This window comes from Polypterus senegalus, chromosome 2 (genome assembly GCF_016835505.1).
Source record: "Polypterus senegalus isolate Bchr_013 chromosome 2, ASM1683550v1, whole genome shotgun sequence".
NCBI classification, from domain to species: domain Eukaryota; kingdom Metazoa; phylum Chordata; class Cladistia; order Polypteriformes; family Polypteridae; genus Polypterus; species Polypterus senegalus.
The window spans coordinates 281,395,000-281,412,626 of NC_053155.1; the positions used below are offsets into that span (position 1 = coordinate 281,395,000).

General features: G+C 35.1%; 1 protein-coding gene across 9 annotated transcripts in view; it reads right to left on the reverse strand.

The window, feature by feature from the left end:
• Nucleotides 1-17,627, reverse strand: part of LOC120523933 (arf-GAP with Rho-GAP domain, ANK repeat and PH domain-containing protein 1) — a 391,846-nt gene that overhangs the window by 47,585 nt on the left and 326,634 nt on the right. For all 9 annotated transcript variants that reach the window (XM_039745649.1, XM_039745646.1, XM_039745647.1 and 6 more), the window contains 5 exons: nucleotides 10,382-10,516; nucleotides 7,763-7,898; nucleotides 2,912-3,014; nucleotides 1,818-2,013; nucleotides 1,588-1,633 (listed from right to left, as the gene is read on the reverse strand). In XM_039745649.1, coding sequence (XP_039601583.1) covers nucleotides 1,588-1,633; nucleotides 1,818-2,013; nucleotides 2,912-3,014; nucleotides 7,763-7,898; nucleotides 10,382-10,516 — 616 coding nt within the window. The remainder of the gene's footprint in view (nucleotides 1-1,587; nucleotides 1,634-1,817; nucleotides 2,014-2,911; nucleotides 3,015-7,762; nucleotides 7,899-10,381; nucleotides 10,517-17,627) is intronic.

Consider the following 17,627-nt stretch of genomic DNA (forward strand, 5'->3'; position numbering starts at 1 on the left):
TTGCTACAATCTAAGACTGTATTTACCCGAATCACACAGACTGCGCAGAGACAACACAAGACCAGCGTTTGAGGTTAAAAAGTATATAAATTGTCCATTTGTTTAGAAAATAACCGATTGTTTCGCTAGATAAGACTCCTCCTCCTTGGCTGGAATCGTTTAGAGTTTTCTGAAGCTGCATTTAAACTGCATTTTGGAAATTCAAACTTCGGGGTGCCATACATATCCATTATATAGAGAGAAATCCTGAAATGTTTTCCTCAAAAAAACAATTTCTTAATGATCGAGCAAATGTTTTATATATGATGCTTTAATACTTATGCTGTCCATTATAAGGCACAGTAGGGGATTTATCCACTCTTTTTAATCTAACGTTAGTGATGAATCTCGTTAATTAAAATGAACGGATCTTTTTCATTTCAGGAGAATATAAATATAAGGTATGTTAATATAGCCCAGTGATGAAGTTATGAAGCTTAATCGTCATCTCTGCGGTGGACACGCAATATACACGTTTCATACATAATATATAATCTGATATATTTGTTTTCTATTTGAACTGGTTTCATTGTTATACAGCACACAACATTTTGTTGTTATTGTGAGTGTACACAAAAAAATTATAGACACTTAACGTAACCGATTCGAACGATGAAATTATTCTTGTCTGTATGACCAAAAGTTTTGAACGAGTTATTGAAGGAGAAGTGATTGCACCGACGCTTTCATCTTAGATTTTCATGCAGTATAACGTTACACGAGATGCCATTCAACTAACCACACGCAGTCAGTCCTTACAAACACTTGAAAATGCGCACATTTAATATAGACATAGTTTACATGTAATATCGAGAAGCCCTTTCATTTCAAGTTGCACTCAAAATTAAAATGTGGCTACGCCACTGGTAACCTTATAGCGTTATATCACATTTCTGATAAAAAAACATGCAACCAAGGTCAAATTATGACAAACAGAAAAGATTAATTTAATTAATTAGTAATCGTTTTATTAAATTGACTATAAAGAATTCGACTTTCTTACCTTTTCTTGTGGTTTTTGAAGTGCCGGATGAAATTTGATGTTGTGGTTGTCGTGTCTGATACTCTTGCGTTGCATTCTCTGCATCTGGCAAATCTTTTTTTGTTAGTACGGTCTAGTTCAAAGTCCTTATAGCCAAACGTGACTATATGAGGAGCTCGACTATTGTCTACCATGTTTGGCGTGGTTTGAGTTGTGCAGCGTTCTTCTTCTTCTTGGTAATGTTAAGAGTTGTGCAGCGTTAAGGGCGCAGACGCCAATTATGGTGCTGCTGAGTCATAATTATTTTATTAAATTATTTTATTTTATTAAACGAATTATATTTAAAAGTTCAAGTCATTGTCGATGTCGAGTCTTCCACTTTAAGTCAAGTCTCAAGTCACTTACTCTCAAGTCAAAGTCAAGTCAAGTCATTTTCTTACTTCAATCAAGCAATTCTCAAGTCCTGAAAATTGTGACTCGAGTCTGGTCATGTGACTCGAGTCCCCCATCTCTGCTAAAAATATAACTTAGCTCTGAAGCAAAGTAAAAATAAACAGCTAACTCACCTTCGTCTTTCCACCAGTACAAGGACCTCATTTTCTTGTTGGATTGCTTTAAAAATAAGCATCAGACATTTATTAAGTATTTCTTATTAATTCCTTATCTTTAATTTAATCATGAAAGAAGCATTCCTTAAGTAATTTAAAACCCTTCATGTAATATGCATTATGACACAAAAAAGCCAAGTTTTTTGTTTAGTAGGAATATAATATGCCAATAATGATTTTATACTCACAGAGCTCTTGCAATTTTTTAAGGTGGATAGCTTCTTCTTCTTCACCTTCTTCAAAACAGGCATACAGTGTTGAGCCAGCAAGTGAAAACCAACCTTCTTTGGGGCTTTGAAGATTCAGCCCGTCTTTATACTGAAGTCTACCGATGCGTTCAAAATCCTGATTGAGCAGGTTCTCTGCACTGGATGGAATAAACGACTGTAAAAATGAAGAGAAACAAAAAAGCAGTCAACAGGTCAGTGAGATATATAACATTTACTTTAATTTCCTCATGGCCTCGTAAAGTATGCTGCAGCATAGCTCCATATCATTGTTTGACTGAATTTTGTGAAGATGGGTGATCATACATAAATTAAAATGTATTAAACTATAATTCAATGAAGAATAAACATTTTAAAATATGGCACCAATTCCCTGTCTTAAAATCTCATTAACTTTTGTTTTATATGCATTTACTTTATAAAATATTTGATCTTTCCAATTTTTATGAGTATACTGCATTCACAAAAAAGCAAATTTCACCTTTAAATTGATTTTTACAACAGACTTTGCCAAATATGTGAAAACCAACTTTAATTTGAAAAGATTTAGATTAAGCGACAGCATGAAAAAAATCTCAGATTTGCATTCCCTTGAGTCAGATATTCTTAAATATGTTTTATGATGCCTACTTAGTTCGGTTTCCATTATTTACAACATCACATGGTCTTTTCCAAAACACTTTCAGAAAAATAGCTGCTACAGTCTTTAGGATAAGAAAAAATATGTAGTTGTTGTTTGGGGACATCATGTTGCAATGGTTAGGTCTGCTGCCTTATTGTTCAAAGATATTTGGTTCAAGTTATGACCAAGCTACTGTCTGAGTGGGTCTCTCTTTAGATGCTCAGGTTGTCCATAAAACACTTTAAGATGTATATATTATGTTCATTGTTCACTCTAAACTCTGTGGCAGATGGATGCTGACTATGTTGGGATATTCTCTGCTTTATACCAGACACCGATAGTCTTTGTCCTCCCTGCAACCTCACAACTATCTTTAGTGGATTTAGAAAATAGATGTATGCATTTGTTACATAAAAAAAAATATATAAGTTACCTTGACAATAGATTTAACCCATTCTCTGAGAGCATCTGATTTATCTATTCCAAACAGGTAGAGTCGATCAGAGTCAGTGTAAATTTCAAAGGTGTAGTCATATCTAAGAAGAAAAAACAACTCATGAGACAAATACAACTGAAGAAGGACAAAAAAGTGCAAAGTTACAAAATAAATTAGGAATTACTGTAATGAAATCTTGGATATTTAATATTCTGGGATATTGAACAGTAACTTACAGTATGTTCAGACTGAAAAGAAACAATTCTTTAGAATGATGTACTTGGAGCTGCCTTTTTGGTTTAATTTTCAAGAGATCATCAAAATATGTGCATACAAATTCCAGTACATCTATTCGGAAGATTAATGGAGGTTGCAGGACAGAAATTCTCTGTAATCTTTGTTTTCTAGCAATTGGTTCAACATCTCCTGCTGCTAAGTTCCATGTGGATGAAAATGATCAATGGTTACCCACTCTAAATGACTCTGTGTGCAGGGATGTCATATGAATGGATATCATGTCTACCTTGTCTTCTTTCAAGTCCTCCAGTGATCAGTTAAGAGGCAATGGGAGCTAGTCCTAGTTACAACATGGCATTGTAGCAACTGTAAGAGGTCATCTTTGTAGTAAGCCTGATACCTCTCTGTTACTACTATTTTTTTTTAAATAAATGTTCTAGGTTTGATTAAACATGCTTTCACTGACACCAATAAATTTATTTTCATAAACAACATGGCAGGTCATTTTGTATTTAATTTTCTACTTGAGAGAAAAAGTCGATTTATTCTGCTATGTTCCAGGACAGAAAATACAAAAATTAGCCAAATATGCAATCGTGCTGCTTTCAGTGGATGTCTTGGCCCTCTCATATTTGATTTTGGCTGTGAACTACAGAGATATGCCTTGTCTATTTTTTTTTTTCGCCCATGTTTCATGTTTTACTCTTAGGTGCATTTTTTTCTGATCTTGTTTAAATGAACAGTCTGTAATTTTTTTAAATTAATGTGGACCACTTCCAGTATGTATGTCCATATAAAACAATTCAAATATTAATTTAATATTAATCATTATTGCTGAATGCAATCTAAAATTTTAACTATGAATTTTGTTATTATTATTAGTGTTACTCCTTACAATTTGTACACTCATACTTTTGTAAGTATATATAACATATATGTATATAAAAGGCACATTTTATATTTTATTTCTCTTATTTCCCATACTGTTTGTTTATTTATTGCTTCTCATTTGTACTACTTTACCTATACTGTCATAATGTTACTTTTATGCTTTTATGTGGAAAAGCAGAAATATATATATATAAAAAAATTGAAGAAATAATGATTAACACATATATTGGAGTTATTTGTATGTGCACAGTAAATTATCAACATAATTTTTAAAATAGCATGAAGAGGTGAATACAAAATGCAGTGATGTACAAAAATATTCAACAGGTAGCACAAATAGGTGGGATAGTAGACAGACCAAATGTTATTGGACATCAGTTAAACAGAGTGTTCCATGTACACTGACACATACATACTGTAGGTGTAAAAAAACATTGAAACCTCCTAATTTGGATTTTAATTCTGTAATATTATCTCACAATCCAGTCTTCGAAGATTAAAACAATTTGGGTCCAGGTGGTTACAACTATGAAATAATGCTTTATTACAACAGATTTTTCAATTGGTATCTGCAATTAATGGTAAGTCAAATTCTGTACATTTTGTGCAAACATAACCACTTCTGTGAAGGCCTGTCTATCTTTTCATAGTGTTATCTGATGTCCCTGCCAGAACACTTTCTATAGCTGAGAGACAGAGATTCAAGAATATCCCCATATTTATTCCACAGTTCCTTCTGTGTGTCAGAAAGTGAAGGCTATTTTACAGTATAACCTCAAGAGTGGGGAATCCAAGCAAGAGTTTCAGATATCCAGAATGTAATTTATCTGTGCATCTAAGTTTTTCCTTTTTTCCTTTTAGAAAGTGTTCCTCTGTCTCTTTCCTATGGTTCAAATGAGTTTTTTAGTTTTCATGTAATTCAGGTAAAGATTGCTGTTGAGACTAAATTCACAGATAACAGAAAGAAGTGAGTTTATATCACAGTTCAAGTGCGGCATGCACTGAGATCCAGGAATTGACACTCAAAATATCAGCCATGTTCACACCAATGCTCACTCACACAGGCCTGTTTAGCATCACCAACTACAGTTGCTACAATGCCACGTTGAAACCTAACCATAATGGTTGTCATATCTGTGTAATCTTAGAGATACATCCAAAAGGGCAGTTCCAAGGCCACAAATTAAACTTATAACTGTGGAAGCTATGAAGAAGCTGCACTAACACTGTGCCAACAAATATCCATACAATGCATCTCCACTAATTTAGTCTCTGAAAAGGAGACACCAGGACTCATACAGCAAAACACACAGTTATAAGTTTACCTGCAACATGTACAAAATACGTCTCTCAGAAGTGCCAATTATTTAACACAACATCATCTTCAGCCACCAGAATTTTCAAGCATTAACAAATTTACATAATCTTTGCTGTGTGTACTGCATATATTATCTGTGTTTCAGGACATGTTATAATCATATGACTTTAGACACCTTATCAACTCAATAAAATCTGCATTGTTTCTTCTTCAAAGTATAAACTATAAACATTTCATTCAAGCCCACCTCTGGTTTCCTCCAACATTTCAAAGATGCTGAAGTTAGGTTGAATGGCAACTCCGACTTGGCAGCATACTGTTGTGTGTGTTAAGGGGCCTTGCAATGGCTGCTCCATTAGGGATGGCTTTAACTTTGTGTCCAATGTGGCTGGAATTGGTTCCAGCTCCCCACAACCCTACAAATAGGATGATCTGGCTCAAAAATAAAGTTTACTTTCCCTTTGAGTGCATTTTGCATATATTTTAAGAAAATTTTAATGAAGGAGCCAAATAAAATTCAACCTTGTATTTGTTTCTTCTTGACTGAAGATTGCTAAACCAATTTTAGCAAAAAATTATTTTTTGAATACAACTAAATTTTCACAATAATGTTAAAATCACAGTGAATTTTTCCTGGTCTAAAATGGGAAACTACATATTTATCGTAACAGTTCAAAGGAGCCATAGTTAGAGCCATTTTATTGTATTACATAGATTATGTAATATGTACACATGACAATAAATGTGAACTTGATGAACCGTAATCAGTAATGGGTCATTTAAAGAGTTAAATCAAGCTGGGCCACTTAACAGCGGGAGGTTTTGTCCATTCCAGGGTTGGTATTATCAAATTACTTTAATAAATTCAGCAGAGAACTCCTGGCTTAATAAAAAGCACATGCTTTAAAGCTCCTGCCATAGACTGGCCTCACATGTAGTATGGCTGCATCTTGTATGTAATAACAATCATTTCAGTATCAAAGTGGCTGTACTTTCTAAAAGATTGTGAAATGAGTTTTAATCATCTTGATTATACTATCAAATGTAATGTAATTTTAAATTATAAAAAGGCACAGGCATACCTAACATGTTTTTAACACTTAAAATAATCAATTGCATACTTTTGATGTGTTCTGTAGTTTTGTGTTCACTTTTCTTTGCATTATCCATTTGCAATCCTGCAGTCCTGCTAAATTTGTTAAGTGAACAATGCCAGCCTTATCTGGCATTTCTCAGTAAATGGCAAACATAATCCCACTCCCACACAATGATCATTTCACTGTTTTTACTCACCTTTGTCCCCCCTCCTTTGTCAAAGTAATCACCTCTGAAAACTTTGAATGGCTTATAGCTGGGAAAGTTCACAATCATGTACCTTAACCTTTTTAGCACAAAGACATTTGTTTGGTTTGTGATCAACTGTTTATTACAAATGGTACTGCTTAGTGTATGTGGTTGGTGACTTTGGCTTTAAATATTTAGTGTACATAGGTAATTATTTGCACCGTTTTCAATGATGTGTTGTTTTAAATTGTTGATTAACCACCGCAAGCATTTAGACTCCACTTAAGCAAACCTGTACACAGCTAATTGAAAACAAAGAGGTCTCCATTGCTTTTCTAGGACTTCCATTTACACTACATTTTCCAGGAGGCACATCACAAAAGTTATTGCATTGTTATTCTCTATGCAGTGCCAGTAAAATAAATGCAAAATCGAGAGTTTTTTTTCCAATCTGAATCACATCATATATTCTATAACCAACCATTTTGACTTTGCATTTATGGTGGGAATGGGAAGTACTTTCAGATTTGGACTGTAACACATGATTCTGAAATTGCGTAGCTTCGGAAAAGGGTGCAACATTATATATAACACTAAGTATAACTACTAGTCAGCATTCTATCATAATTGTAGTGACATCCATCCATTCATCCGACTTGTATAATTCAATTCAGGGTTGTAGTGAGTGTGAGGTTTGTTCATTATACAACAGCACACACACACTTATTCCAATCCAATTTATTACTACTAATTAGCCCAACACAAATGTCTTTAGGATGTGGGAGACAGACCATGGTATTCAGGGAAGCATACATGAATGTAGGCAGAAGATGCAGAATATATTCAAAATGTGAACAAGACAAATTAAGAAACTATTTTTCTCAATATATCAAGTATATCTGCTTTGAATGTACGAGGTGATCAAAACATTTTTACGAACTTGAAGGAAGTATTCTATTGTGGGATACTACGGTACTTTAGAATTGTTTCCCTTAACCTACAAAAACAATTTGTTAGGCCATATAATAATAGTATAACTTATAGTTCACAAAATATGGAAAAGAGGTATCAGAGAAACAACTAAAACAAACTTGTCATTCAGTTTGAAAATTTCTTACCCATGTGTCTCTGGAGGGCTGACAGAAAGGCAAACAATTTCCCTCATTCTGAGTTCCCCATTGGGTGTGGAGTTTTTATCACTGTCATAGTAGCTGAAAACTCCATCATTTAATGTGCACCAACGTCGGCTGAATTCTGAAAAAAAATCAGCAGCAGACATTAAAGAATATCAGATTGTCACCTTCTGGTTTATCGGATGCAACACTGCATGATCATAAAGGCCTTTTCAACCAAATTTCTGAATTGCTGGGAGTGCTTTCCTGGTATTTTTTAAATATATGCAGCACGTATATCAGCAGCATTATTTTTTTTTTAATACAAGAAACAATAAGACTGTGCCATTGAAGAAATCCAAGAACTGTCTCCAAGGAGAGGACTGTTCTGATACAGAGTTAGGAGTAGAGGTGTAGCTTTGTGTATGCATTTAGAGGAAAGTGGGTAGTAGCAGAAATGGACAAAGAGGAGGACAGAATGCTGATTTAAAATTGGAGTCTGGGAAAAGCTGGAAAAAAGCAACTTAAAGAGTGGAGAACTAAAAGAAGCAGAAGGAAAAAGAGGGAAAAAAGATCACATTGAGAAGTGACAAATAAAGGTCTGTAACATGTAGAGAATGGTGTTGGACTTGCCAAGCAGGATGGGCTTAGCAGAGAATCATTTAGAGCTAAAAACCATTGGAAATAAGAAAACAAGTGCTGCCGGCAAGAAGTGCTGTAGGCAATAATAAAGTCCTGTTTGTCAGGCACTAGACTTTTACACCCAACCTGAAATGAAAAACTTTGGGAAAAACACAAATCAAAATTCATCTGTAATGCAGATGGTGTCTATTGGATGAAGTAATCAAAGTGATGAAAATGGTAGTGGGAAAGAATGTCATAATTAAAAAGAAAATAACAACAGATTCTTCATATTGAGAACAAAAACAGGCAAACAGTAATGAGAGGAGAATCTTACTGTAATCAGTTAGAAGTCTGAAACTAACTCTCCACTGTATGCATAATTTTCTACACATTATAACAATTTCATAACTAAATTGCAACACATTTTGTGTGTGTTTTTTATTTTGCATTGTTTTACTTGCCAGGTAAAGGTATATAAGCTCACCCCATAACCCTAATATTGGAGATTAATACATCTGTTATGGTCAAGAAAGCTCACCAGAGGCTGTTCTTTCTGAAACATATATTTGGAATCTCATGGGACTCGATCATTATTCTCCACAAGTCCATTAGTGAAAGCATTTTGACCTTCTTCCTCATGGACTGATATCACAATTTGTCTGCCAAGGACAGGAAACAGCCAAGTGGAATCGTGCTACTTTTGTAGACGTAAATGTAAGCCTTTAATGTCTTCTCAGGTCCATATCTTCTACAATAATTCGATGACTATATCTAAGAGTGATGTTGTTAAATTTGTTGTTTGTTGGCTGTTAGAGAATGAGGATTATTGATGTCCTTGTGCAGTACAATATGTTTATTCTGTGGTGTTCTTTTTAGGATTTTCAAAATTTGAAAATCCATGCAACTGATATTGTTATGAGAATATGTATTTTTATATTTGTGACGTATATTCAATTGATCCTAAGACTGGCCACTTTGTGCCCTTGCTGTGTTTACAAGCCATCAGTGCATACTTTTTCACGTAATAGTAGAACAGCTGTATAGCACCAAGCATTTGGTTGCTGAAAACTGAAAAATATTTACTTTTTAGCAACAAGCAGACATTACCAGATTCTCCATAAATCAGCTACTGAAACGCTACAGATGTTACTGCACGTGCACACTGACAAAGAACATTTTTTATATAAGTGGTCATGCAATGCACAGGTACAATTTCAACATATCAAATGTAGTGTCATGAGCGCAATGCATATATCTGAGTCAACCATCAAATTATTGTTAGTAATTTTGCTGCAGCAAATACTGTAGCAGAATTTAACAAGCTGGAGTTTAGGCGGAGTGGGGACTCTGAGGCTAGGGATCTGCACTGGCAATCGGAAGGTTGCCGGATCGAATCCCGTAAATGCCAAAAGGGACTCTGTTCTGTTGGGCCCTTGAGCAAGGCCCTTAACCTGCAATTGCAGAGCGCTTTGAGTAGTGAGAAAAGCGCTATATAAAATGCAAAGAATTATTAATAAGCCAAGTTTATAGTGTACATGAGCATATTTATTATAAGTATGGTACTTAAAGATGTAACTCACTATGTGAAAGTACTGCCTGAACACAGTAAAAAAATAAATAATGGTTAACCTGTCACCTGGATCACATCAACATCATAATATAAAGATCAGTTTTGTAAACAAGTTCATACTATGTTGACATTTATTTTATTTTAAATAATCATAGGGCCACACAATTTTTAACTTGTGTATTTATGTTATTACCAAAAGATTTTACAAGATTTGCATGACTTGACTTCTGAACTACATTACCACAAAGTTCTTCTATCTGCTAATATATTAATCAACACTTCTCCCATCTTATATACATCTATCCATCAGTATTATTAACACTCCTTGTCCCACTTGTTTTTTTTGCTTACTAGTAGGCATAATATAAACGTATAGAATACTGTACTAAATTATCTTGTCTCAAAGTAAACTGTTGGGTCACTCATCTTACCTTCCTTAGCTTTCCGGTCTGTAACTAGCTTTCCCATCGATGCAGTCTTATAAAGAAACCCACTGTGTGTAATTGAAGGTGGAGCCACATAATATTGCCTGTCCATGTGACTTCCTATATCAGATCTCGGAATTTCTGACAAAAAAAAAAAATCAAAGAATAAATCTATAATAATACATATTACATTCACAGCACTTAATTTCACAGTTGAACAAAGCTCTAGTTAAAAAATTAATATTTATTCTTGGTGAGCCATTCTGCAAAAACCCACATGACTAACCTATGACTCTGACATAAATTTCCACAAACATGATATATTGATCTTTACAATTGTGTAGCCAATTCTGAGTTACCAAATAAATGGTACACTCAACTGTCAGAGTGAAAATATAATGCAACTGGAAGCTATGATGATGTGACTGTGACTAAAGGAAATGCACAGTGAATCATGCATGAACAGAAAACGAAAGCAAAATGCATGCTGATGCACAGCCAGGATGGAATAATATTAGACCGATGAGTTTTAAATTGCCTACATGAAAATACGCCTTGAGTACTGGATTCAGTTTAACCTAGGAAAGAAAAGAGTAATGAACAATATAAAAACACAACATTATTTATAGAGTAAACTTTTTTTCTGACATAAATCATTTTATGTTTGAATCAAAACAGGTCAGGGGAAAAACACTGAAATCCACATCATTGCAGTGAACATCAATACTTTCACCAGGAAGAGCTGAAATTGCAGGGATTTACAATTATGCAAAGACAACAATAAGCAGAAGATATATGGCTAGACAGTTAAGTCATGGTAAGTAAGAGTTTCTTCAGTCAGAAACTGATTAAGATGATAACAGTGCATACCCATAGAGCAGCCATCTAGTTGTGAAATAAATACCTTCAAAATATTGAAATTCTCTACTTCAGTGCACAAAATGCTTTATAACTGATTCCTGTCTAGCCAATAATATATAATTGATTATCAACTGCTGATACTTCTGTGTGACCATTGCTTAAAGAAGTCCAGATTTCATTATCATGAGATTTTTTCAATTACTTTGCCTTCCTCCTTGGTGTTGATAGAATCATAATGAAAAATTAAAAGTACACAGAAGCATTGATGTGGCATGGATTTTGTGTTTCTGAAGGTGTAAAAACAATTAAAAGTACACAGAAGCATTGATGTGGCATGGATTTTGTGTTTCTGAAGGTGTAAAAACAATCTACTTAATCCAATAGAAATCAAAACTACTTCACCACTTGGATGCTTACCCAGTCCTTGGGTGTAGACAAGCAGTTTCTGTAGTCGGTCAGGGAAGGTGGAAAAGGGAAGCTCCATGTAGATGATGCTTAGTGGTTTTATCGTTCTCATTAACAAACAGTACTTTACTTGTGTAGATAATTAGATTACAATGTACTGATTACCACTTTGAGGCCATAATGTCACCAATAGTTAATTCACCAATAAAAAGTCTGTCATTGTTTATGATACTCATGCTACAAAGTACACACTTCCCAGTTCACTTAATACTGCTTCAAAGGAGACAGAACATATTGGATGCTGTTCATAATGCAAAAAACTTCAGGGAGACAACCTGGATCTCTTTAAACTGTGTTTCCCTTCATTGACAGAGAGCAGTTTTCTCCCTTTGAAAAATTTATTTTTTTGGACCCAATCAGTGGTCTTAATCCTGGGAAACGTAGCTGTGAAGTGAACCAACTGTTTTAAGACTGTTTGTGTTTTTCAGTATTCGCCCTACCGGAAACAAGATCTGCTGAATATAAAATCTTCATGTTTCCTTAATTCCTTTTAATATTCCAATAAGGTTTAAATAACACTCAGACTGAAATATCTGAAGCAGCATCAAACCTACAACACTCACATAAAAATGATGTATGTAAAGGGTGGCGTAAAAATACTTAAAATAACAAATCATTGGTAATAATATGACACGCACGTGAATGAAGCATGTAAGTCCTTGATTTTTGTAGTCCCTGACATAATCTATCTTGCTGATGTTGTCGAGTCAAAAGAAAAACAAAAAAGCTCCAGCACTGCAGTCACCTATTGCACTACAGCTCCACCAATCACTGTCCATCTGTGGGTTTGTTTTCTCTATGTCTTTACTCCTAAAGTAGTAATCAAATAAAAAAAAGCTTTATATCTAGCGTCATCTGTGGCAAACAGACTGGGTTGCATGCGTAGTTCCCCTACACTTGGCTGGTATGTTGCAGTAATTACATGAATCATTAAATAAAATACAGTTATTTATTGGACTCACACATTGACCTAAGTATGTGGCTTTCTAACTATTTGAACAGCACTAAGATTCCACATTTCCTTACAATATGGCCTTCACTGCAAAGTCACTTTTTACAGTCAGAATGGTCCTTGGCTGGCAAGTAATGGCCAACTTTTAGTACTTCATGACTCTTTTCATACTCTTGACTTGCTTCAAAGGGGAAATGCAAACACAAGAAAATGTCATCGTCCTTATATTGTGGATACTTTCTTGGTCACTCCAGCACTCACTGTACCTGTATGTTCAATTACTAATGTGATGTTGACAAAATGTTCAGTCTATTTCTTGAGTCTTAAATAAAGTGAAGAAAATGCACCCTTTTTCCTATGGTTTTACTGGGCAGGACATAAATAAAATCATTCAGGTCTCATCAAATGCTAAAATTAATTACACCTAACCTAATGGGCTAGCCATACAAAATTAATTCTGCTTTGCCTTTATTTATCCAGCCAACATGCAGAAGTTATTTGTGAGAAAGTTAACACAATTATGATTTAGTTGTAACTTGCAGGACCAGCTTTAGCAGATGCAGCCTGAAGTTGCCATTTTCTGTAGGAGTTTATCTGGCCCCAACATCTCATAGGCAGTATCTCGTCCCACTCCTCCTTAAAGAACTTCTACAGGTCACCAGAGTTTAAAGGCATTTGTAAAAGCACACTGCTGTTAAATGCTCACTACAGCATCTCAGTATAGTTGAGGACTGAATTCTGACTTTCCACTCAAAAGTCCAGCTTCTTTTCTTTTTCAAGTAATCAGTTGAAAAATGGCTAGTATGATTAACATCATTATCCCATTTAGTAAAGTTTGATGGCTTAACATTTTAAATTAGAATATTCATTTGTGACCAGGGGCCTCATGTATAAACGGTGCGTACGCACAAAAATGCTACATACTCCTGTTTCCACGCTCAAATTGTGATGTATAAAACCTAAACTTGGCGTAAAGCCACGTACATTTTCACGCTAGCTAAATGCTTGCCATACGCAAGTTATCCACTCAGTTTTACAAATTGGTGGCACCCAACGTCAAAGCAGTGCTTTTGCTCAAGTGTGGTTTCCCTTTCTTTTTTTAGATCCACATCCCTGATGTGGCTTATCATATACACTGAAATTAACTGCATATTGTTTATTAGTTTAAGGCATCTGATTTTAATTAACCTGTAACAATATAAAGTTCCACGGAATGGCCAAACTATTCCAAATACCATAGCTGCTTTTGTGTTGTTACTCTCAATGCACCACTCAGACTATTTATCCCACTGTATCTGAGTGTGCAATCTGATCAGAAAGAGAATTATCGGTATACAGCATCAAGCACACGCTGCCTCAGCCATGCTGTCTATTGAACTCCTCTCAAACTGCAAACGCTTCAGAGCGTTTTCTGTTTGGATATCGTGGTTCAGAAACAGTTTCATCCCAAGAACTATAAAGACACTCAATCAGTCAATCAAGTGCTCCTTGTAGAACTGTTTGTACTTATTAGTACAATTACCTCACTGTAAACTTGTGATGCAGTTAAAGTGCGTATTTACATATGATGACAATATCATTTTTAAGATGAAATGTAGCAAAATATGTTTATTACATTATTAAAGATAAAATGTTAACATTATTTAAATAATCTATAGTGTTAATAATTAAACATTTGAGGGCACGGTCTTGCAGCGCTAGCAATGAGCTGGCGCCTTGTTAAGGGATTGTTCCTGCCTTGCGCTGTGTTATAGCTGTGGCTGGCATGACACTGGAAGGATAGATGGATGGAATAATTAAACATGTACTACGAAGATATTTCAATGTTCCTTAAATGTTTTGAAGAATCGGCTTTCTCAGCTTACAGATGGCTTAACATCTATTACAGAACTGATTGTGTGGCGATTGGTTACTTGGAGAAAGAAAAGGAAGGACAGGAATTGGAGGTTAGTTTGTTTGAAAGAGACAGTAATGCTGCACTAAATTATTTCATTGAAGATTGGGCATGGCGCAGCAAGCATCTTGCGTGAGGCATGTCCCTGGACAGGGAGCCAGCTCGTCACTATCACTGTGCCATCGTGTTCCCATGTTTAATAACATGCTTTAAGCCCTATTATCATGAAAATGATATCAAGTATACATCTCAATATTTTAATTATTCAGAGAACTGTAATATCACGAATGTAATGGATTCTGTGTCCAGTCGGACGAAGAGCACATAGAAGAACACATACAAAACAAAGCATTTACCGTACTACTATAGTTATGACGGTATTTGAGAAACTAGTAAATTAAACTATTTAAAGATGAAGTTAATGATGTTCTACTTTAATGACAAAATAAACTACGTGATTAAAGTGGAAATGTAGAGATTAAAGTTGACATTTCAAGCTTTTTTCTCACTGTCTCCCTATTTTTTTCTTTTCTTTGTACCCTAACAAGATTTCATATCACACTCAGGTGGTGGGCTACGACTCGCCTTTTCACGGTGACTTTGATATCTGACAACTTCTTTTTTATTTCAGGCACTGTGAGACTTTGTGAACTTGAACTTTTAAGTTTCTCTCACACTCTATGTCACTCGATCAACTTCCTTTTGTTGTTTATACCACTTTTTAAACCAACAAATAGTTTTTCCTTGATTCCACTTGGTATTCGCTGAAATTCTTCTATTTCCTCCTGTGCTTTTGCCATTGCCTTTTCACAGAATGCTAAGCTTAAGGGCTATTTATTTTGATTTCCATATTTAAAGAGGCGTAATTCTGGGAGGAGTTTGAATGGGGCAGCAGGCGCGTGCATGTGCGTTACTTTTCACTCTGAACGGGATTTATGGAGCGGAAGAACCTGGAAGTCGGCGAACGCAAAGATTTATGCATCTGGATTTTTTTGTGCGTACACACATTTCCGCTTTTGTGCCATGTTTTGGAAATTTTATGCATGCGGTTATGCATGAGGTCCCAGAACTTCACCATGAATTCCATGGCTGTCATTTATCCAAGTCCTGTAGATGTAAAACAGGCCCAGATCATCAACTCGCCACCAAAATGCTTTTCTTTTAGTATGAGGCTTTTTTAGGATGCTGTTTAACCAAAGGCCATTACTATAGGAATACTGAGATTCATTCAAATGCAACTGGCATTACTCTAAGAGTCTTGAGGTTCATTCAAATGCAACTTTGCAAAAAAAAAAGTCATATAATTGTGTTCTTGTGGTAGAGAAAGGGTTTCAATTTAACAACCCTTCCATGAATGTTCTACTTGTTCAGTCTTCTTCTGAGGGCCAAGTTATTAATTGTAACATTTGCCACTTGTTTAAAAGAGGCCTGCAAGATCCCTGTAAGTAGTTTTTGGACTTTCAGCAATTTCTGAGAGCATCACATAGTCAGCTCTTTGGGAGAATTTGCTGTGACATCCACTCCTGGAAAGATTGACATCTGCATTGAATTATCTCTAACTATCTGTTCTTATAATGCAGATGCAGCAGTAAACTGTAAGTTTAAGAATTTCACATTAAGATGTGATGTTTAATGCTGACAAACGTAATGTATTATCACGTTAATATGTTTTCTCCCCTTTTTTTAAATAATGTTGGACCTCACTCGTTCCAAAAGACTGCATGAAGTATAGGACTGTGAAGTCTTAGACTTAATGTATGTTTGCCAGTTACGTTCAAGATAACCAACTTCTGACATTTTCTCTTCACATGTAGGCAGTGATGAAGGGTTAAGAAGAGGGGAAATAAGGAAACATTTTGAAAGTTGGAGTTTATTTGTACAACACTCTCCAACAGAAACTTTAAATGCAAGATTTATTTCTAAAACACTTTCCAACAGTTAGGTGGAAAATGCCCAACATTCGTTGTACCTGCTCAAGAGGGTAGCTTAGCTATCATTAAAATATGTAATTTGTTATGAGTATTTACACAAGCCTGCCGCAAAGGTTGCAAGAGGGACCAGAGAATTCCTCAGTGACTTTGACTACAAGGTGGTTGTATTTAAAATCAACTCTGTGAGGAAAGGGAGTTGTCTGCTGACTGAGAATGCCTAAACACTTATTCGTTTTCTGTTTTGCTAAAAAGAAAATGATGAACACCCCAGCCCTCTTCATCATTCCTTGTTGGTTATTATACAAGTACACAATTTGGAAATGTCATCTGACTATTAAAACCAGCAGGCTTGTATTATATACAACAGCAGATATTCCTTAGCTACTGTGAATCAATGAAAACAGAACCTCTCTGGAGAACAATGGTGTCATCAGTAGCTCTGTTTTGTGAAATTCTGCAGTCCAATAGGGCATTTTGGTTAAGTATCTTCTAAGACTGAGAGCACCTTGAAATTGTAATGCAATGGTTTGCATGGCTACAGCATCAGAAAACATGTATGTCTTGACCCATGTGGTAAGACTGCTGCTCTAACATGAAATTAATTAGTTGTATCCATTCTTCTCTTTTATGTCTTAGAAGAAGATGTGTTTTTGCCAGCTTTGTTTTTTAAAAAATAAAGAATTACCCAAAAAGCTAAAATCTATGTACTGTGTTCCAGGTTTGCAATGTCGTCTATACTGTCTTTCATCTGCATAAATATGGTTCTAAGAGACTCTAATTTGGATGGAACACATTAAGAGAGATACTGCTGAAAAGTGAGTCAGGGTGAACCAAATTTACTTATGGATAATGTAGCAGTATTATGAAAATTAGGCGTATTTTATTCTGCCACAAATACAACTGATATGAGGGTCAAGATGTATTACTAACAATTAGTTATTTGTGCTATGTAAAAAGCCTGCAGATAGAACTACATAGAACCATTTTGAGTTTTACAATCATATTTTTAAAAAGTTGAAGTTAATGTGTTTTGTTTTTGTTTAGAGAACACAAATGTGTTGTATATCATAAAACTGTTGTCAACCATGCGGGTTAAGGACACTATTCTAATTTATAGTTATTTTAAGAGCAAAGGTGGAAAAGACAAAA